Below are 22,628 nucleotides of genomic sequence, written 5' to 3' on the forward strand. Positions count from 1 at the left end.
AGGACCCTCTGTTGCTTTTTACAGATTCAGACTAACACGGCTACCCCTCTGTTACTTGACTCTTTAAACTGGTCCCAATAGCTCTTCTAGTCTGCTACATATTACAGATGAACTATAAAAGACCCTGGAAGGAAGATTTGTGTGTTGCTAGTATACCCAGGGTTTCTAGAACACCATTGATAACAGGTGAAGATGGGGAATAGTGTGGTCTGAACACAGGGCTGGGAATCAGGAACTCAAGAGTTGTGATTTTAGCACTGTGACTGTGGGCAAGACACTTCACCTCTCTGGAGGGTTCTGAGATCTTGGCTAAAAAGACATAATAAACGTACCACCTTATTATGGATGCTTGTGTTGACTGTGTATTGTCTCCCTTGATCCTTTCTTAAACAATGTCAGCCTCTTAGCTCTTTCCAGAGACCCCAATGACATCTCGAGAATTGGAGAGGGAAAAACAAACACCAGGAGTGTAAACTCTCCATCTTCACTTTCTGAACTGTCCTTCTTCCACTCCCTTTCATAAGGCCCTGCCTATGCTCTGATCAGAGCTAGGTATGTTGCTACCAGAAGGGAGCTGATGTGGCTTGCCTTGTCACTGTGGGCCGGGATTATTATGAGTTGGTCTTGATGTTAATGAATGACCTGGAAAGGGGGCTGGTCTATAGCACGGTGGTGTAATTCTAAAAACAAACAAACTCTTGATGAGAATCTCTTGTCTACTAGCATCAGCAGTGTTCAAATGTGACTGCAGTTAGCTAGCATGGTTTTGAACCAAGTGTGGACAAGACATAAGTAGCCCCTGGTTTGCGTCCATGTAACTGAGAGCAGAATGCCATGCACTCGAGTGGGAACTGGACCTGTGATTGGAACAGGGTCCAGTATGAGCGGAACTCGGCACAGTGTCTTTAATCTCTCTCATTCCCATAGCTGCTCTTCCCCTCCCCCTAGTGAGAATACAGGTGTTCATGCTACTAGGACCAGGCACTCAAAATTGAGGAAGGAAGATAAATAGCAAAGAGCCTGTAAAGACTGAAGCAACTGAGATTAAGCCTGAAATTATCCTGCCTCTGTGTCCATATCCACAGCTACTGTGTGCTGCTAGGTCCCATGGAAAGCTTTGACCTCAGTGTCTTGTATTTCTAGTGTGTTTTGAAGCAGCACTGGCATGTCACCTTGAAGGAAGCTCCGGTGAGCTACTAAGATGAATAAACACTTCGCTCTGTCAAGTGTGACTGGATATTTGATACCCAAGCAGTGAGCTCCATGTCGTCTTGGGAAACCAGGGTAGTAGTTCAGACATTTTCTGTCATGAAAAAGAGGAGCAGATTTGGCTACAATAGCTAAGATTGTTGGCTGCACCCATCCAGAGTCCAGATTTTGTTAGTTGATGGTAAATATCTATTACTGATTTTACAAACAAGATTCATAAACATGGTCCCCAGCAGATCTGGCAAAGCAACTCTCTGGCAGTTGGAGGTTTGACTTCTCACTTCTGAAAAGCAAGAGGCCAGCTGAATGAATGATGAGGACAGCCTGGCATTGCTGACATGAGCTCAGCTTGGAAGGGGAAGATCATTGCTTTCTGCTGATTCAATTATAAAACAAACAATCTGCCATCTGTTGCATTAGCGAGGGAGTTTAAAAGTTCCTCTCTGCTGGTAGCGCTAGGTAAACAGGAACTCTGTCCAGGATCTAACAAATACTGTGCTTGGGTGCCCCTTGCTCCTAGGAAAGGCTTTGCCCTGGAGATGAGAAGGGAAATTGTTCTCCTAAGAAGAACACTTGATTTTTTTTTTCCCCCCTTCCCCTAAGCTTCAAAAATTGCTGCTCCATAGATCTGAACTGAGCCTTAGATGGGACACTCCACTCAAATGTCATCTTGGTAACTGCTCCTGAAGAGGGTTATCGTAAGCTCCTGTTGTTACCAACACCAATTTCACAATGTTCCCAGAAATGGCGGCTGATGCCACATAGTGACAAATTTTAGTTTAAATATTCCCAACAAATTCTCCTTCCTAAACAAATTGGACAATTTGTACTAGAGGGAATGGCTTAGTGGCCCTGCTCTGAAATCCCTAAACTACTGGGTCCTCTTTTCTTTCCCAGTTAGACAAACCTGAGTTCCATGCTGTTTAAGGTGTGTAGTTTCTTTTGGAGCACTCCTTAAAATCCAATGTCTCACTTGCTCTTAGTGGACACTGCGGATCCCAGGGAACTTTATTCAGAAGTCAAGGGGGGGGGGGTTGTCCTGATTCCTTTGCCTAAAATGCCCGTTCTGACTTCCCCTATCCTGTGCCATTGCACTAGGTGGTATTTTGCCTTCAGCTGGTCCTCACCAGATCAGGTTATTTGCATCTGTCGAGTTACAGCAGAGTCAGCGTTCAGCCACTCAGACCTATCTAGCTTGTCATCGTTGTCAGTATGAATATTTTATTTTCTTCTACCTTGTTAATGTGTTTGAATGACTTTCCTGAGAACAAATCCTTCCAGCAGCTTTGACAGGTGACATCTTTTTTGACAGAGGGAGGTAAATATTTCTGAGCCCCAGAGAACGTGACTTAGTCTGTTAGTTTCCTTTACCCTCTCTGGAGTTCCTAATGAGCATTGGAATGTCTGTAAAGATGGTACCTATTTATGAACTGGTAACATGTTTTGAAAACTCAGGTTTTCTTAACACAGTAACTGGCATCTTTGTGAAGGGAACAAACCCCAGAATAAATAGACCCTCACAGTTTAATTGAAAGCCTTTTGGAAGAACCATGTTGAATTGTGTTTAGCAACTGGCCCAGCAAAGTAGTGGGGGTAGCTTACCCTCTTGCCAAGTAATGTGTGTCCACTCCCATATGTATAATTTCTCCTTACAGCGAGAAGGGATAGGAATTCGGAATGGCCAGGGATTTGTCTAGCCCAACACCACGTCTGTGGAAGTAGCAAGTACAAGCAGTTTCAGAGGCAGGTGCAAAACCCTGTAATAGACAATTATGGAATAACCTGTCCAGAAGGGACGTTTCTTCCTAAATCCGTTAGCTAATGGTTGGTTCAAACCATGAAGTAGGAGGGTTGATATCCTCTTATAGATCGGTTGGAAGTATATGGCCTTCCGAACATAACGGTAGGGTCTCATTTTCCTTTTAAATATCCAGTTCTCTTTTAGAGCTACTAGGCTTTTTGGTAGAAGGTAAATGTTATATTATCTATGGGCTGAGTTTGTGGGGCCTTGCACTCAGTTCAGTGGCATTTCTGTTTGTCTGTCTGGATGTAACACAATGACTGTTGAACATGGCATCTGATCAACTCCACCAGTTCAGGGAATGTTCTAGGCACCGATGGGCAGAAGAAGCCTGTTGATTTTGGTGAAAATCAGAAGACTGAAAAGGGAGAGACATGGGGGACACATGGAGCCCCTGGCATTTGGTCAACGGAGCCAGCAGCTTGAATCTCTTTAATTGAAGGGGGGAGAATAGGTGTGCACACAGAACCCCTCGTGGGGGGGCACATAGAGCCCCTCATGTGGGGGAGATGGTTGGCACGGGGGGCACACAGCGTCCCTGGCATGGGAGGAGGAGGATGGGGGAAATGTTGTATAGGGGGAGGGAAACTCGTAGAGCCCCAGCATGTGGCAGAAAGGGGAATGGGGAGCACGGAGATACTGCCCTGATGGGGCGAGGGAAGGGAGACACCCTGAGCCCCTGGCATGAGGGGCGCGGGATTACAGCGAATGCCTGACATAGAGGGGGATGGCAAGATGGCTCACAGGGAGCTTTTGGGGAATGGAGGAGTGCAAGAGGCTCCTGGTATATGCAGTGAGCTTGGCCTGCAGAAGCAACAAAGTGTGCAACCCTCTAGTTATTCATCTTCTTGACACTCACCCTCCTAAAAATGTAGGCCTGTGTAGTCAACTGGGATGTTCCTTGTTCTCTACCTAGTGGTTTCTAGCTAGATTGGGCTGGGCAGAGTCCTCTTTGTTCAGGACCCTCTGTCTAAGGAGAAGACTCCCTATCCAAATATCTCCGTAGCTGCATCCAGGGCTGGTTTAAGGACTTTCTGTTTGGGTCAGCTGATTTGTAATTTTGTTCTTTTCTTGCCCTTATGACCTAAAATACAGTGAATTAAAAATCTTCTGTTTTGTAGTGGAAAATTCCATGCTGAAAGATTGTTCAACACCTGGTGTGGAATCATTCAGATGGTCTCCCCACAAAAATGCATCTACTACAGGGTGTGAAAACAGAGCTAGAATCTTGGGCCAGAATCTGCTCCAAACAGGCTACAAAACCCCTTTTTCCCCCCTCAGTGAGTTGAGGAATGAGGATGTGTTCTGGAATATGAAGGCTATTCTGAGGCACAGTGTGGAGGTTGGCAGTAGGGGCTGTTTTTATTTTTCTTTGGCTGATTTGTGATGTTACTTGTGACCTCTTCATCCATCAGGGAGTAGCTTGAATCTCCCACGAGATGCGCTCTGGTCCTTCCTGTCACTTTCTTCAGCCCAACTTGATACTATGTGACCAGCATATATAGAGGAACAGAGCATCAAATCACCCAGAGTTCACTAGGAAGAATGCGCCCTTCAGAAAGCATGAAAACTCCGCAGACCTCTCTAGTTTAATAATGATTTAATCTTTTTTTGCCCTTCTGATGTTGGTATATAACTTTATGGTGCTCCTTGAAAAGCTGTTGGGTTTTACACCCTTGTAGATAACGCTACTGCTTTCAAAGAATGCCCTCAAAATAATTTTTGTTGCAGATAGACTGTTCTTTTGCAAAGCCTCTGTAAACACAGCAAGATCTATTCAAGGCACGTGTGAAGGCTGGTTCCATGAGACATCAATGTCTCATAAAAAGTAAATTATGTTTAATGTAATTCTTACTACAGTGATTCACCCATCAGAAAAGGCAGGGTGCATGGCTTTCATTCAGCAGAGCTCTCTGTTTGCGCATACAGAGGCACTAAGTCTCGTGCAGCTGTTTCAAATAAATGTCCGTGGCATATTCTGAAGTTAAGTCTGGACCAAACACTCTGAAATGCCAACTAATTGTCCTTCACTTTGTTGTCTTGTCTCCCATTCAACTGTGCTTCCACCATTCTCCTTTCAGTGAGGATGGGATGATTTCTGATAATGAAATAACTGGATCCTAGCAGTAACCCTGTGTGCCATGCCTGCATAGGGTCCCTAGAATGGCTCCTTAGCCAGCCAAAGAGTGCTGTGGATTAGCAATCTAACAGGTTCACCAACTTTATCCCACGCCTCCCTTGAGTTGAGGAATGTTGCTAAGGTCCTGACCATATAGCAGCAGGTGTAGGGGTCTGCCTACGTGCATGTAGCTTGCAGGATTGCAGCCTAATGCTGCAAGAAGACTGTAATCTGATTTGACCAGGAAAGCAAAAACAATGGGGTGTCAACAAGTAAATGGACCAATGGACAGGAGGTGGGGGTGACCCTGAGGCTTGTGTGTGTACCGGAGACACATATATATTTTTTTCCAGAGGAGCTGAGTGCCCACCGCTCCCACTGGCAGCAGGTATAATTGTGAGGCCCTCAGTGCTTAAAATGAGCCTGTAGGGTTTGGGACCTGACCTACTTAATTATTGGAAAACAGCAAGGTCTTTTTGCAGTGAATGTTACATGTACCTCACTTAGAGTTTGTGCTATTGCTCTAATGTTTGCTAAAGAACAGATACAAACAATTAGCAAGGCCTGCTCTGATTGTCTTAGTGACAGATGGCAGACCTGCACTCAGTGCATAGAGCAGGCATCTGCTGATGCCTTGTGGAAATTTTTCTGCTGACTGTTGTGCAGAACAGTTCTGCAGATAGTAGCATATTTTCAGTTTTCTCTCTATTCCCATGGTCATGGGAACAGCAGGGTCAGTGCAGCTGAAGAGCTTAACTATGATAGAGTCCTACTGCTTCTCCCCCCACCAATTGTATTACTAAGCAACACTTGAATGAAAGCAGGATCTGTTGCTTTTAACATTTTAACTGCTTCCAGTGTCATAATCTTTTGGCATCACCACTCTTACCACTGCAGCTGTGATGTCACAAACTCCAGACGATGGGGTCAGGTGAGGAACAACCATCGTGAACAGCTGAATTAATAGGGAATACAGATTTTGTAAAGCCTTCTATGAGCTCTTAGTGGGCTTTCAGTGTCATAACCCACAATAACAGCACTCTTGCCTTTCTATCAGAGGCTCTCAAAGCACTTTGCATACCCCAGGTTTAACAACTGCCCAGTGGATTAGGTTAGTATTCCCCCATTTTACAGATGGGGGGGGGGGGCGCGGCGGAGGACAAAACAGACACAGGAAGCCTCCGGTCATGAAGAGTCCCAAGGTCACACAGAGCCAGAATGAGAGCCAGGAATCCTGATTCCCAGTCTCCTGTTCTAACCACTAGATCATACTGCCCTCCCAGAGGTAGGGATGGAACCTTGGAGTACTGACTCTTAGTCACTTGTATGATATTTTGTGTGTGTGTGTATAGGGCCTTTCATTATTTAATTTGTGTACTGCAGTGCTTTGCAGAGCTGTACTGTTGTATGAGAACTTTAGTATTTCATGCTGAAAGAACCCAAAATGTAAGATCTGTAATTAGCTCTTTAAAATACGTAAGAAATGGATTTGCCAGACTTAGTATCTTAATGCAGTGAAATGCGACCCTGGTTTTCTCTGAGGCTGCCCTTTGGCGTACTTTAAAACCGGCAACTGATGGATTTTCATGGGGGGTGGGAGCCAAGTGTATTGTAGCTTTCTATCCGACACAATAAAAGCTAGCGCATGGCGCAGGAGCTCCCGGAAAGAGCATCACTTAAAAGCAAGAAGAGGATGGAAAGCTTTGTGAGTGATGCTGTACGGATTGCCAAGAATAGCATGCTGGCTGCTGTGAAGGTGATTGGCAGAGCTGTGTCTGGGAGGGCAGGGAAGGCTTGCATTTACCTGTGCCAGCTACTAACCCAACACAATTATGCCTGGTCTTTGCTGTCTAAAATGAAAGGTTGACGGTGGGTTGACCAGGCAGTAAATCATGCTGGGAAGGAATTCACTTGCTTTTCTGGATAGTCCTGTCCAAAACAATCTGTCACAGTGACTTTAGAGTCAGGAAAGGGACTCTGTAAAGGTGATGTTCCAGCTCCTTTTTGCTAATTGCAGATCAAATTAGCTCAGTTTGCAAATCATCAGACAATCCTCCTAACTGTTGGTGCTGAAAACACCAGCTGGTTCCCAATGGTGCAACTGTTCTTTCTGCCTCTTTTAGCTTCCCTGCTAATCAAGATTCAGCAATCAGAACAACTCTGCAGCTCACGTTGGTGCACAGAAGAATCCAGCTTGCTCTCCCAACGCTCTGTGGCATCTGCAGGGCTAAGAAGGGCAGAAAACTTCTTCTTGACAGTAGACTCAGCAGATTGGATTCTGTAGTGAGCAAAGAGGATGGTCATCTTCCAGCCATAATCACCACACTTGAAAAGCTCTGGGTACAAGCATTTTGCTGACTTCTTTTCAATGTACCCAGACATACCTGCCAATATTCTATATATTCCTTCTCCTCAATACTGTCTTCTGTCATGCCTTTGCTAGTTCACAACTGTTCAATCCAGCTTCTTGTTCCTCTAAAGCAGTGGTTTTCAACTTGTGGTCCGCAGACCAAGATTTCCAAATGGGTTCACACCTCCAGTTGAGATATTTTAGGGGTCCACAAATGAAAAAAGGTTGAAAACCACTGCACTAAAGGAGCCTGGTACTATAGCCCTCACAGCAGTATGGCTGAGTAGCTCCAGCAACACCAAGAGGGTATCTGCACAACTCTGTTTGTAGCCAGATCCGGAGACGAGCTATGGAGCAGGCCTTCCAGGTCATAAAATGTTAGTTTGAAGCTAATCCATTGGCATGGAGCATATCCACTTACCTGTTAGCTGCCCCCATCTGCTCTTAGTAGCATTGAGATAATGTTCTGATGGGTTTGTTTTTGTTTTTTTATATCCTGTTGTCACCTGATTGCAGCTGCACTTCCTCTCCCTCTACAGGCTGTTGCTAAGTCAGTCATAATGACGGACATCTGACTGAAACTAGCTTGCTGCTACAGCTATTTCAGGATGACTGCATGTAGACACCCAGGCTGAACATGCAATCTAGTACCTGCCAGACATACGTATCCCCGAGAGACGGCTATAATTCCACCCTGAGAAACGATAACATTGTTTAGGAAAGTCTCAGAATAAGCAAATAGAGCTAACTTTAATCTAGTTGATCAGTCAGTCGGCAAATTCATTTTGCATTGTGCTATAGCCTAGTCAGAAAGCAGTCTGGTCTTGAGCATTGGGCTGCACTCTTGCATTCAGCCAACGCAGCAGTTCAGCTATCCACCTCCATGAGCACTTTGAATGCCTACCTGGGTCTCCTGGATTAGCATGTTAGATCCCAGATTTGTATGGAGAATGCTGCATGACTCCCATCCTTTTCTCCATCGAGAGTATTCCTTCCTTTAAATTAAAACTCTGCCCACAAGGGGGCGGGAAGACCATTATTACATTGGCCAAACTGGACAGTCTCTACGCAAAAGAATAAATGGACACAAATCTGACATCAGGAATCATAACATTCAAAAACCATTGGGAGAACACTTCAACCTCTCTAATCACTCAGTGACAGACTTGAAGGTGTCAGTTTTGCAACAAAAAAACTTCAAAAACAGACTCCAAAGAGAGACTGCTGAACTCGAATTAATATGCAAATTAGACACAATTAACTTAGGTCTAAACAGAGACTGGGAATGGTTGGGTCATTACACTAATTGAATTTTTTCCCCCCATGTTAAGTTCTCCTCACACCTTCTATGGGTCATCTCGATTATCACTTCAAAGTTTTTTTTCTTCTGCTGCTACTGATAGCTCATCTCAATTGATTGGCCTCTTACAATTGGTATGCATACTTCCACCTTTTCATGTTCTCTGTATGTATAAATATCTTCTGTCTGTGTGTTTCACTCTATGCATCTGAAGAAGTGGGCTGTAGCCCATGAAAGCTTATGCTGAAATAAATTTGTTAGTCTCTAAGGTGCCACAAGTACTCCTGTTCTTTTTATTGTTTATAATCACTAATTATTCCCAGTCATGGGCCTAGCTAAATCAAAGATGAAACTGCTCACCTTGGCACAGGTTCTTGTTAACCATGAGACATTACAAGAAATAGAGGCACTGAATAGATTCTGTTGTATCTGTTTAAACTGCTTCCTTTCATGGATTTGTACGTGCTATCTGGCCCTGTCCTGTGATGGGATTGCCAGTTGTGTCTTTGCCAAGTCATGTTTGTACACGTCCATGGCCAGACTGTTGCAAGGTGGCTGAAGGTTTGTTTTGGGGTTTTTGTTTTTCTTATGCTCTTCCACTCCTCGCTGCGGATTTTTTTCAGAGTAGTTCTTGGCTCACGATAATTGGGAGAGAATCACTTGCGTCTTCTTTCTTCCCACAAAAGAAACTGGAATGAAAGAGCTTTGCTTGTGTGAACTCCTCCACGTACTGCCATCCCTAGCTTTGCAAAGGGAAGTCCTGCTAAGGCAAGTAGCCTGAAGAGCACTGCTGTCATGCCCAGAAATCCATGAATTGTTGCCTATGCCAGTTCGTCAGTGATCTAACCACTTAGAAAAAAATGGAGTCGTTTATTAACTTCTGCGGGTCACAAGCTTTTGATCTGGTGCCTGTCACGTGGAAATGGGTTCAGTAAAATGAGAATTTTTATAATCAGCATTTACTTGTAGCAGCAATAAACATTTCTGTGCCATTTATAACTAACACTTTTTGGTACTTTGATGTTGCAACCAAAACAAAGTTGCAACTCCAAGAATATAGAGCCCTGTGTGCTGGTGTCTTTAAAGGAGCGAATTCCTAGCTAGTCATAGAGCCCATCCCTTGGAAGGGGAAAGGAATTTAAGAACTTCCAGCACCTCACTTTGTCCCCTTCCAGAATTCTGCACATAGAATTTCCTGCCCCATAGAAACTAGATGCTGTTAAGCACTTAGTCTACATGCCTGAGGCTGCTCTCAGGCCACTTGTTCTAGAAAAATAAAGTGAGGTGGTATTGTAAACAAGGGTTCTCTGGGGGGGGAAAAACCACAATGGAGGGTTTTTTTCTGTTCAGATATAAGCATTTGATTAGTGATTCCTAAAACATTAAGAATTGTAACTTTAATAGGGTCCTGTCAGGAGGACATGCTGGAAATGCAACATACTTTGGAAAAAAGGAGTGGGCTGGAGGAGGGGTTTCTGTCATACTGCCCTACTGCCACTCGAAAACAACCTAGGGGGAAAAAATGGCAAGTATGTTACAGGGAGGCCCTGTGATGAGAGAGAGAGCCAGTGCCCGGAGTATATGTAGTTGTGGGCAGGTTGCACTGCCTGTAGGGGTGGGGATGGTGGGGAGGCACGGACCTGACAGGTCATCTGCTGTGAAGGCTCCTCCAATGCAGAGTTGGGTGGCTCTCCCCCAGGGGGTGGAAAATGGATAGGGTGTTAGGAGTCGTTGGATGGGGTGAGGTTTTTGATCAATGGGGACTATTTACTTGATCAATGGGATTTTGTAGGTTTTTCATAATGACAAGATGGAGCCTGGAGCTCTGGATAGGCACTTGGATTAATAAATGTCTCTACTTAACCTAGCCTTGTGTTCTCATTGAACCTGAAGGATGAAATGTGTGTGCAAATCTGAGTCAGTGTCTCTGTCTATATAAAATATATATATAATTTTTGTAGCTGTGTTGGTCGTAGGATATGAGACACAAGGTGGGTGTGGTAATATCTTTTATCGGACTAACTGCGGTTGGTGGAAGGGATAAGCTTTTGTGTTTCACAAAGCTCTTCCTCAGGTCTAAAGGAAGTGAAAAGATATTACATCACTCACCTTGTCTCTCTTTTAATTGTATTCAGTTACTAGATAGCCATGTCGGCCAAAGCCATATCTGAGCAGACGGGGAAGGAGTTCCTGTACAAATATATCTGCACATCCTCAGCCATTCAGAACCGCTTCAAGTATGCCAGAGTGACATCAGACACCGACTGGGATCGGCTGACCCAGGATCATCCCTGGCTCCTGACTGAGGTAAGCACAATGACTTGCCCTTCTGCAGTGCCATACATTGGAGAGTCTCTGAGCTTTTACAATCACTAGGCTATACAACATACTTCCTGTGAGGTGGGTAATTAGAGTGGGAGGTTAGATGACCTGCCTTCAGAATCACACAGTAAGTCTGATAGCTGGGACTAAAACCCATGCATCTGGTCTTCTGGTCCCCTGCTCTCACACTCTAGTATGGCTACTGCCAAGATGGCTGTACGTTGGAGCATTGCATGCAGGTTCTCTAAAGCTGATGGCAGTGGCAGCCTGCATTGTAGAACGCCGTTCTATCGTGAAGTGTCGGTAGCTGTTAGGGTCCATGCCAGGAAATGTGGAGGAAAGTCTCCCAACGTGGCAGTGGAGCACTGAGAATTGATAAATGTGGCTTCAGTGATGCTGTATTGGTATCAAAGGAACCTGACTGTGTTGCTGATTTGAGGGCTTGAGTGACTGCTATTAAACAAAGAAATGTCAGCAGACAAATAATCAAGAGATTGGCCCATGCCAACAAAAAACTTGTGTGAGGTCGTCATGTAGCTACTATGCTCTAGATATTTCAGTCTTCATTCCCAATAACGTGCACTCTTCCGACACCCTTTCCTTACCCAAGCATTATAGAGTGGGTTGAGGATGATCATAGCATTCGAGTGACTGGCCTTCACTCTGACTAGTTTTGTGTTTCGCTAAGTAGATCTGTTGGATTTCTTGTACCTGAGCAAAAATGTAAGGTAAGTTTGTTGTTTTTCTTTCGTTTCCTAAGTCTTTTTGTCTTGCTTCCTAGCCATGCATCCTCTCCACAGAGCAGTGAGCATCTCTTCAGAGTTCCTTTCTCTGTTTGGCTAACCTGGCTCCTTTCCAGCTATTAATTACTTTAAGCCACTGGTTAGCAGAACATGGATGTTCCACACTGTCCACTTATTTGCTGATTGATAGCACCTGCACAGTAACTAATGAAATGCTCACCACTTAGCTGCATGAGTCTGCTGCTGGGAAATATCAACAGTATCTCAGAGAGATTTTTCAGGAATCCTAAAAGAACCGTGGACAGCACACATCCTTTTGTTGGGGTTGTTTACTGAACACTTGAAATGTCCGTGGGCTTTCAGTGTCCATCCAGCAAAGGGACACTGCTATCACCATATTATATACTGCAGTGCTTTGTCGTTGCTATATACCAGTGACTCAATCTTTCCAGACTACTGTACCGCTTTCAGGAGTCTGATTTGTCTTGCATACCCCCAAGTTACACCTCACTTAAAAACTACTTGCTTACAAAATCAGACCTAAAATACAAAAATGTCACCGCACACTATACTGAAAAATTACCTACTCTCTTTTTTACCATATCATTTATAAAAAAATCAATTGGAATATAAGTATTGGACTTACATTTCAGTGTATACTATATAGAGCAGTATAAATAAGTCGTATGAAATTTTAGCTTGTACTGACTTTTTGCTAGTGCTTTTATTGTAGCCTGTTGAAAAGCTAGGCAAATATCTAGATGAGTTGATGTACCCCCCTGGAAGACCTCCGTATACCCCTGGGGTACATGTACCCCTGTTTGAGAACCACTGCTCTCTAACATAGATCACTAAAGCTATAGTCTGTACTGGATGGATGGGGATGGGCAGCACAGGAGGGGAACAGCACTGTAGAGAATTCTCTCTGCTCAGCAGAAAGTGACCTATGTAAGCTTGAGATGTGTACTTCCCTTAGGCGGAACTTTCTGCAGTGGTCCGGTAGAGAGCTACTGTGGGTCAACTGAAATGTGATACCCTCCTAATTCCAGCCTTATCCCTGGCATTGGCATATCTCCATGTGCAGAGCTTGTGGGGACGGTAAAGAAAAGAGTCGTGTTTGTGAGAAGTCAGATTGCATTTGCTTGCTTCTCTGGCATTCCGTATTTCTACTTCAGTATCAATTTTGCCTTTATAAGCCTCGGCTCACCAGGGAAGCTTTAGTTAATGATGCATTTTGCCAAAGCAATTTGCAAAACCAAGGGAATAATGAATGCTGTTCAGTGTGGATTCTCAGGGAAGGAGAACAGCTAAACAAATCACCTTTTGATAATCTCATTATAATCACAGCTGCTCTCACAACTTTCACTCAAGGATCCCAAAGCACTCAACAAATTGTATCCCTACACCCACTGCTGACATATAGCAACCTCTGAAGTGAATAAAGGGCAGCTTTTTTAACAGCACAAAGCAACAAACTGCATCCGTTCAGGACAGGGAGTTAGGACAAGTCCTGTATCCAAATGAAACAACAAGGGAAATCGGATTTAGAATGTTACCGCCCAGTTGGAATTTAGTCAGGTTAAATGTCAGAACAAAAGGGAAATTGACTACAAAGTTTCTGGAGAATTCTTGGGATTATGTTCAGTTGGCTCATAACACAGCTCTGCAAATATGAGCAAAAATCCAAGTGAGTTTTCACTGCAACCAGGATTCTTCCAGGAAGGCTTCATCTGACTCTGTCCCTCTCCTAATGCCCACCTCTGCCAAAACCCACACTTACCTGTATTGCAGCTGGATTTCTGTCCCAGCGTTTGTTCTGTGGCTATGATCTCTTGATTTTTTTTCCTTTTTGAACTTGGTGGAATCTCTCACCTAGTACCTAAGGCAGTACTAGTGGTGCATTTTGCCCAACAACCATAGTACATTGGGTGCCAGCCAGTAGGTTAAACGAACTCTCCCCCAGAACATTTGCTGCAGAGAATTTACTTAATTTAAAACTCAGTTTAATTATCTGCAGAGACTGTCTCTGCTTAACTCAAAGCTTCTGATTTTTCTCTCTTCTCCGACCCATCGTGTCTGATATTCTAGCGTCTGGTGGTGAAGCCGGATCAGCTAATAAAACGGCGTGGGAAGCTCGGATTAGTTGGCGTTAATCTTGACCTGGGTCAGGTGAAGGCTTGGCTCAAACTACGTCTTGGACAAGAAACTACGGTAGGTATGGAGCGTATTGGCCAAGGTTCTAATGGCAGATGTAGCAGTGAAGAGATGAAAAGTCACTTGTATTGCTCTGACCCTTTCATGCTATAAACTTGATCTTTAGTGGGCTTTGTATGTTAGTTTCTGTGTGCCAGGTTCTCCCTCTTGCATATGCCAGTGTAAGGCAGGAATAATCATTGAAGTGATGCTGATGTAAAAGCAAGAGAGAGGAGAATCTGACCTGTGTGTATCTACTGTTGGGAATTAAGCACCATTTGGTAGCCCACTGATGGCACAATTCAGTCGACTTACTACCCATTATTTATATCCAATGACTAAGCCTGTTGTGAAGCACTGTCAGTAAAAAGTGGTGAATTCTCACTGAATTCTCGTGTAATTCTAAATATCTGTCGGAAAGAGTACCTTAAAGAGCCAGCACTGCCTCTAGTTGGGGTGGCTGTTTCATTTTACTGGTGCCCAAAGTAGCTGTAACAAGACTGGTCTAAAAGCAAAGTCCTCACATCACCCCTTCATTGTTGCCAGCCAGTGTATTAGTCACTGTGTGTTGGCTGACAATGGAGTTTTATGTCAGTCCTCTTTTTAATTGGATGCTGTCTTGTAACTTTTATTCTCCTGGGAACACTCTGACAATGATAAACACACCTGTTATCTCAGCCTCTGCATCTCAGGAGTTGATGGAGTCGTGCTTCCTGGAGGTAACCAAGGCCTTGTCGTTCCTGTGACTGATATGCAGCTGGCTCCATCACTGAGAGGCACAGCAGGGACTGCAAAGCCACTGCTGAAGGACGTTGTGAAATGGGGCAGGCAGCTGCATCCGGGTGGGGCTGCCCCTTGAGAAACAAGGGGTGTTAACATAACTGCTGGGGAATGCAATGGCCATGTCAGAATGAATGAGCTCAGTATGGGGGCGTGGGCTTTATGTCTCTCCCCCATTTTCCTAAATGTGTTGAGCCTTTAAAGGCATAAAAAATCATTCAGGGTAAAAACACATTTAAAAAAGGATTAAATCAGACAAGGCATTTTGTTATCCATAAAACAGACCTTCTGGAGACCGGATTATTCTATCTTCATATACATTTCTCCCCCCCACGCCCTCCAAATTAATGTTCAGGGCTTGTGAAAGTGGGGGATGATCGCACTAGTTAGACTGAGGCAGATTAGACTACTTTGAACCGTGGGTTTTGCAAGCTGCCTTACGTAGCTCTGCTGATGACCCTTACTCCTGTCCTGCAGCCCACTGACATCCCAGTCTTGGAGGTCTTGTGAGCAGGGGCTGATCACTTCAAATTGCACACTCGTTTGGGGATCTGGACAACTGTCTAATATTTAAAGAACCACCAAACATGGTTCTTTACATGATGACTTAAGATGGCATTTGAAACCAGGTTTCCATGTGTCTGAAGTTAAAATAGTAACCAGATGTTCCTGCTAGATCTCCCATCCCCTTCCATGATCACTAATATTTATAACCCATAGTGTGAGCCTAGAGGACAGGTCGCTGTCCCTCCACAGCCTGTGTTTGGGGAATGGTTCCTCCCAAGCCTGCTTTTCTGGGCTGATGTGGGTGTTGATCTCCTGGGTGACTGCATTCTGCCTTGTCTGAACCCAGCCTGTGAGCTGCTGCCTGTGGCTGGGCAAATGGATTGTGGCCTGTGCTGATGGCCTGTCATTTTTGCCGTTCATCTGAGGATAAAACCATTCTGGTGCCTTCGTGTGCCCTAGCTGATGTAAGCTGTCAGCCCAAGGCAGAGGACAATAACTGACTATTCATCTGACGATAACCCTTCAGAAAATCAGCCATTAACAATGTCCAATGAGAAAATTTGGGTCCTCCTGCCCCACACTGGTAATAACACTGTGGAATGTGTTTTAGTTACTGAAGGGTTAAGGGGGGGACAGTACATGCATTTCGTGTAGCACTTAGTACTGAACTGAGTGGTGCCCTTTGGAAATATTGTGCTTCTGGGATGTGAAGTGGCAAACTACTATTACATTGCAGTTTGAGTAAGACCAGCCGCCGCCACTGGAAAAGGGGAAGGCAGACTTTGTAGGTGATGTCCGTACAATGTCCTAGATTGCCAGCTTTCTGGAGAACACAGACCATGGAGATGTGGGAACCACTGAGCTCTGAGAAGGCTCCCTGAAGCTTCCTTTGAGTGTTGAAATGCCACAGACTAGCTCAGTGGTCTTCATAGCCGCAATAGTACACGCTGCCATGCTGGAAAGTGGAGATCTTGGTTTCAGGGATACACATTCCAACCAATAGGTTGTTGGGAATCGATTTGAGTCAGAGCAGCGTTAAAGACATCTTGGAGTGTGTTTCTGCCATGTCTTAGCTGTGGATACTGTGTGAAGCTTTAATGGTGTGTCTCTCTCCTATCAACAGATCGCTAAAGCTACAGGTATCCTTAAGAACTTCCTGATCGAGCCCTTCGTCCCTCACCAGCAGGTTGGTATTCCAATTAAAACACAAAGAAGTGCTCCAAAATAATCTTGTTTGGCCCAGACTGACTGCTCTTAGGGGTGGTGAAAGCAGGCACTTGAGTGGATGTCATAAAGGTGATGACGCTGACACATGTTGTCACTGAGAAATAGAGAGCTTTAGAATCTTTGCACGGAGACAGCGATTTACAGCTGCACTGGTTGGTTGCTTTTCCTCCCCACCAGGAGGAAATCCTGCCGCAGTAAACATCACATGGGAACAGGCAATAAATTGTTCCTCCAATCTGGTGGCTGTCAAGCAGGAATAAGAAAGAGTGCTGAAGTGAGACAATTTACGTGATATTGAGGGAGATGTAGCTACCACATAATCTTCTCCTGCCTTTAGTGTGTGGTGTTGGTTGTATGCTACTTTCAACATCTGAAACTGAGGTTCCCTCATTTTGCCCAACTGAGGATTGTGCTGGCACCTTAACAGGCATCTGAAGCCTGTACTTCAGCTGTTTAAAATGGGAGCAGGTTGTAGCTGACCAAGGAGACTACAGGTCCTGGGATATGATGTGCCCAGTAATAGCAGTCGGGATCAAACTGGAGCATTCCCTGCTGGGACCTGAAGTCTCCACAGGCTGCCCCTCCAAGCGCAGCCATGTAATAGTCTATAGAATTCCCTGGGATGTATTAAGGACATCTCTGATGGACACCAACTACTCCTGGGTTGGGTTATTCAATGAGTTAACTTGGGGACCCCTGGAAATTTAGCTAAGCAGTGCCATTGCTGGGTGTGACTTACTGGCTAATGTTCATCCCCCTGATCTGTGCCACAGGAAGAAGAGTTCTACGTGTGCATCTATGCTGCCCGCGAGGGGGACTATGTGCTCTTCCACCATCAAGGGGGTGTGGACGTGGGAGATGTTGATGCCAAAGCTCAGAAGCTCTTGGTGAGGGTGGATGAAAAGCTCAGTGCCTCTGATGTGAAAAAACATCTCTTGGTGCACGCACTGGAGGAGAAGAAAGAGTAAGCAGGGATATAATTCTACATCCTATATGCCCCCAGTCCCAGTGTTGGATATGCCAACTCTCCTTTCCAAAAGCTCTCACGTTTCAGTGGAGTTGATCCTCATTTTTCTCCCTGAAGGTCCCTCTCTTTATAGCTTATGAGTTTGAGCAGGAATGTGCACTGCATCCCAAACAATCTAAGTTCCTTGGGGTTGTCTGTGTTTCCTGTTGATCTGCAAAAGGCATATTTTACCCATCAGCCTTCAGCCCAAGGACAGCCCCTCCCCGCCCCCCCATCATTCTTTATGTAAGGGCGGCAGGACAATTCCTAGAGTCTGATTGCTGTGTCCTGCAGGGCTTGTAAAACTACTTGAATCCAGTGGCTGATTATGGAAAGGTATGATTCCTTATCCTGATTGAGCTACTTGAGATTTTATAGCCTCTCTTGATATTCAAAAGCTTATTTCAGATTGATCTTCAGATTTCAAAACTAACTATTAAGCATCTAGTTAAAGAAGATGCAGGTAACTAATCTCGTTATTCATTATTTGGAAACACAATAATTGCTGAAGGCCTTCTTTTGACATGCACCTCATCGGGCTCTTAGATCCACTCTTGTTCACTCCAGTCTTTCCTTTCTCTGGCTAATGGTCCTTGAAGTTGAGTTCTGACAAAAGATGCACATCTGACAGAGAGAGCGATTTCTGCCTCCTAATGAGATTAAATCAGATGACAGTCTTGAGAGAACATTTTCTCTGCAATTTTTTTTTTTTTTTTTTAGTGGGGGTTTAGTGACCTCTGAGTCATCCCCCAGACATCTTCCCATGAGAATGAAAGAAATTGATAGGAGGTAACTTCTCCACAGACGAAGATGATAAAGGAACCGGGACAGGCTCTTCTATGTCAGTTCTGTGTCTATCTGCTCTAATGAATTTATGTATTTTAATTTTTGTGCAGTGTCCTGGCTAGCTTCATATCTGGCCTTTTCAACCTTTACGAAGACTTGTATTTCACATACCTGGAGATAAATCCACTAGGTAACTCTGATGTTTTGGGGGGAGGGTAGAAGAATCACTGCAGGGTTGCTTTGTTTGTTTAACAGTGAGATGTTGTTCATCCTTCCACATTCTATACAGGTCAAAGTAATACCTAAGCAAAAGTGATACAAAACATTTCATAGGCTTTCTATGACTAGTTAATTATATACCTCTGAAATAGACTGTATACCGCATGTGTTAGTTCCTAGCAGTATAATTGTCTGAGGCAAATAGAAAGTTTTGTTGGGTGAATCTTAGGTAAAGTCGAGGCCCTACACAGGAGGGAATCAGATCATTTTCAGAAGATGTCTCTAGTGATGTAATTGGCCTGGTTTGGCTATAGAATACTCTGAATGGCTTAAAGAAAGCAATGGAAAGATCCCTGCATGGTAAATTTTGTGCAAGCAGACTGCAGTTTTCATACAGGTTTTTAAAATTCTCTGTTGTAGATTTTGGTGTACTAATGTGTGTTCCTAATGGGTAACTTGCACCCATCGGGGACAAAGTGGTCTATGTGTATCAAACAGATGCTCAGAATTCTGTGGTATCCATTTGCCATGGATAGTGGAGTTAGACCCTTCCTCCCCCCTCCCCCCCCCCCCCCCCCAAAAAAAAGGGGACTTAGTGGGTATAGACCCTGGGATGGCTCTCTGTATAGAGGTGACCTTCACCAAAAGTCAATAATATAAAGAAAAAAACAAACAGGCCACCATTCCTAATATAGAAAGCATCACAAAATATCCAGTTAGTGGGGAATCCATATTGTTAATCCATGCATAAGGATGTACAAGCAAAAGACTAACTCTGGTGAATCTCTTAATACAGTCGTGACTAAAGATGGCGTCTATGTTCTGGATTTGGCTGCAAAGATTGACGCTACTGCTGATTACATCTGCAAAGTGAAATGGGGGGATGTGGAGTTCCCCCCGCCCTTTGGCAGAGAGGCTTATCCAGAGGCAAGTAAAGAATCCACTGTTGCACAGTTAACGAGAAATCATTCTCCATATACATAGGTCAAAATGTCCATGACACAGATGGGGCTTTCCTTTCTTATACAGCCCTGTAACCATAGTTCATGTTGCTGACAAAGCTGACCTGGTAAGTAATAGATGTGGACCATAGCTCATGGTAGTTCTTACATTGTTATTCACGTAATGCCAGTAACAGTACTCTTCGCTGTAGCCATTTTTCATCATTACATGGATCTTCCTTGGGCTCTTCTCTCTCATTTAGAATTTTTACCTTCCTTATTAACTGGAGGATCAAATTTAACTGCATTGAATTAAATGGCAGGTATGCTGCTGTGTGTGGTGGGGTTTTCGTGTATTTTAATATTGTGCAAGTGTTGTCTGTGTTGGAAGGGCAGCCCCTGCCATACTGGCTAACCATAGCTGTTTGCTGTGTCGTGTCATATGCTGATGGTGCTTCTAGAGTCAATGGTCACTCAGCATTTCTGTTTATAATCCCCCCCACACACACACAGACTCTCTCACACTCTCAGGAGTTATAACTCGTGTAAAATCTCTGTCTGGGCTGAAGTCTGATGTGTTGATCCAAGAAGAGAATTGTCCTCTATCAAACTTTGAAATAAAATATTACATCTGAAACCAGTTGCTGGCCTGCAAAGTCAAGAACAAGAAAAAATTGGGTAGGATTTTTAAAGTACCTTCAGAATACAATTTTCATTGGAAGTCAACAGAACTTGTGCTCCGAAGTTACTTAGGCACTTCTGAAAATCCCACCCCATATATAGAGGCTTCCAGCAGCATCCGAGATTGCTGGGTGTGGTGCACACTCACTAATTATGCAAAAACTTCTTTCAGATGCTTGGCCTGGCACTTCTGGAAGACTTGTCTGTTGTTCAGACCATTCATTTTAATAATCCTAACGATGTTTACATTGGGAAAGGTTTTTTGTAATCTGGCCAAGAAATCCATTTAGATATTTCCCCTGCCATGTAGCTTGCTGGGTGCCAACACTTAATTCAATTTGCTCTTTAATGGATTCATTTAATTTCAGCCTGTCTGAATCATCCCCCTGAAAGTCACTCTGAAGGTTATTCCGTCTCTATGCTCATTGAGAATGTTAATGAACTCCCATTACAGTGTTTAGCGTGCCTGCCTGTTGTGATGGTAAAAGAACAGAATGGTGAGCCAAATGATGGCTCTTCTCAGTGATTAGATCTCTGGCTGCAGCTTAGTTAGAAAGTTTATAACCAAGGGTGTTTTGGTAACACCCTTCCCCTACTTTACAGCATCAAAGGTCAGCAGAGAGATTTTTGAATAGCGTGGAGTTCCACGTAAAGGACTGTTTGGGCAAACTTTCTTGCAATTGAGGCATGTGGGGACATGGAACCTGGGAGCTTTCAAAATGGAGCATGGGCAGCAAAGTAAAATTCCCATCGTGAAGTGACAGAACAAATAAAGGCCTTGGCTACACTTCAGAATTCACAGCGCTGCCGCGCGAGTGTAGTCGCGCTGCAAGAGCTCTCTCGCAGCGCTGCAAGTACTCCACCTCCACGCTCTGCGAGCGAGTGTGTAGCGCTGCAGGCACTGATTACACTGGCGCTTTACAGCGCTGAACTCGCTGCGCTGGGGGGGGCGCGTTTTCACACCCCTGAGCGCAGCAAGTTGCAGCGCTGTACAGCGCCAGTGTAGCCAAGGCCACAGACAGAAATTTAAATGGCAGTGCAGCCCAGTCACATTACAACTGGCTCTGCATGACTCCCAAAGGCTCTTTACCTACACATGGCCGGTCTTAACTCCTACTTGGTAAGGAGGAACATGCTGTCCAGGAACAAGATGACAGTGGAGATGGTTGGGGTTGACAGTTTTCATAGGCAGGAATTTTAATTTGTTTCACATCGGTCAGTGGTGAGATCTATTACCCTCTGATGTTGTCCCTCCAAGGGAAGTGGGGTAAGCCCCATCTGCAGGGACATTTTAAAACTGGACTGGACAAAGCCCAGGAGAACAGCCCTACTCTGCCTCTGAGGGATGGGGTTAGATGAGACTGAGAAGCTCTCTTCCACTTCTGGATAGAAATACAAATGGATGGGTGTTGTCAAAGTAGGTTATTAACTGTAGCCTGGTGTCCAACAACAAGAATTAAAAGGCACTAGGACATATGTGGTGGGCCTGACTTTCTGAAGTTCTGAGCACCCACAATTTCAGTTTAAGTCCAGGTGAGCTGCAGGGGCTCAGCACCTCTGGAAATCAGGCCCAGTCTCCCTAACCCAGCCTGCTTCACCAGGAGAGTGCAGTCACCTTCCAAAACATTTGTGCTTGTTTGTCTGCAGGAAGCCTATATCGCTGATCTGGACGCAAAGAGCGGAGCCAGCTTGAAACTGACTCTTCTCAACCCCAAGGGGAGGATCTGGACCATGGTGGCTGGAGGAGGGGCATCTGTGGTCTACAGGTACCAAGCACATGTTTCTATAGGGGACAGAGGACTCTAACCCCAGAGAGCTGCCAGTGGAAAATAATTGATGCAGCTTTTGGAAAAGGGAGTTTTCCTAGTGCAGCAGCTCCCAAGCCATGTGTGCTTGGGAGTAGGGGTGGCTAAAAACCCAAGAATTCTGTTTCATGAAAAATGTTGGTTTTTACAACCAAAGCCTGTCTCATTTTTTCACAAAAAAGTTTGAGAGAGACCGCAGAGTAGCCAATAGCCCTGTAGTTAGGGCCTGAGTGAGATGAGGGAATTAAAGCTGGGTCTCCCAGATCACAAGTGAGTGCCTAACCCCGTGCTATTGGCTATTCTGGGGCAGGTCTCCCTTCCTTCCTTCCTTCCTTCCTTCCATTTCAGCCTGGACCTGAGAAACCGTCCTGACAAAAACTTAGTTGAAACTGATGCATTTCATCGACACCGAAACTTTTTGTGGAATTAACATTTTCCAGTGGAAACAAGTTTTCTGAAAAAACCCTGACTAGCTGTATTTGGGTCCTGTTTAGAGCCAGGACCAGCTGCCATGAAGCACCCCCTTTCAGGGTGCAATATGTTTGTTTCCTTGTTACAGTACTGAATACAGTTTAATTCTGGGAGGTGGGTAAACCTATGAAGCGGGCTTTAAGCAGTGCTCTCAGGAGAGGAATCCAA

At 44.6% G+C, this 22,628-nt stretch overlaps 1 protein-coding gene across 2 annotated transcripts in view; it reads left to right on the top strand.

The window, feature by feature from the left end:
- Positions 1-7,287: 7,287 nt before the first annotated feature.
- The window catches only part of ACLY (ATP citrate lyase), a 35,932-nt gene continuing 20,591 nt past the window's right edge, over positions 7,288-22,628 (top strand). For both annotated transcript variants that reach the window (XM_024193447.3, XM_024193448.3), the window contains exons 1-8: positions 7,288-7,469; positions 10,915-11,086; positions 13,933-14,055; positions 16,448-16,510; positions 17,325-17,515; positions 18,454-18,533; positions 19,359-19,489; positions 21,832-21,950. In XM_024193447.3, coding sequence (XP_024049215.1) covers positions 10,928-11,086; positions 13,933-14,055; positions 16,448-16,510; positions 17,325-17,515; positions 18,454-18,533; positions 19,359-19,489; positions 21,832-21,950 — 866 coding nt within the window. In that variant the 5' untranslated portion in view covers positions 7,288-7,469; positions 10,915-10,927. The remainder of the gene's footprint in view (positions 7,470-10,914; positions 11,087-13,932; positions 14,056-16,447; positions 16,511-17,324; positions 17,516-18,453; positions 18,534-19,358; positions 19,490-21,831; positions 21,951-22,628) is intronic.

The sequence above is a fragment of the Terrapene carolina genome, unplaced genomic scaffold (assembly GCF_002925995.2).
Source record: "Terrapene carolina triunguis isolate 2854851 unplaced genomic scaffold, T_m_triunguis-2.0 Scaffold193, whole genome shotgun sequence".
Classification (NCBI taxonomy): Eukaryota; Metazoa; Chordata; order Testudines; family Emydidae; genus Terrapene; species Terrapene triunguis.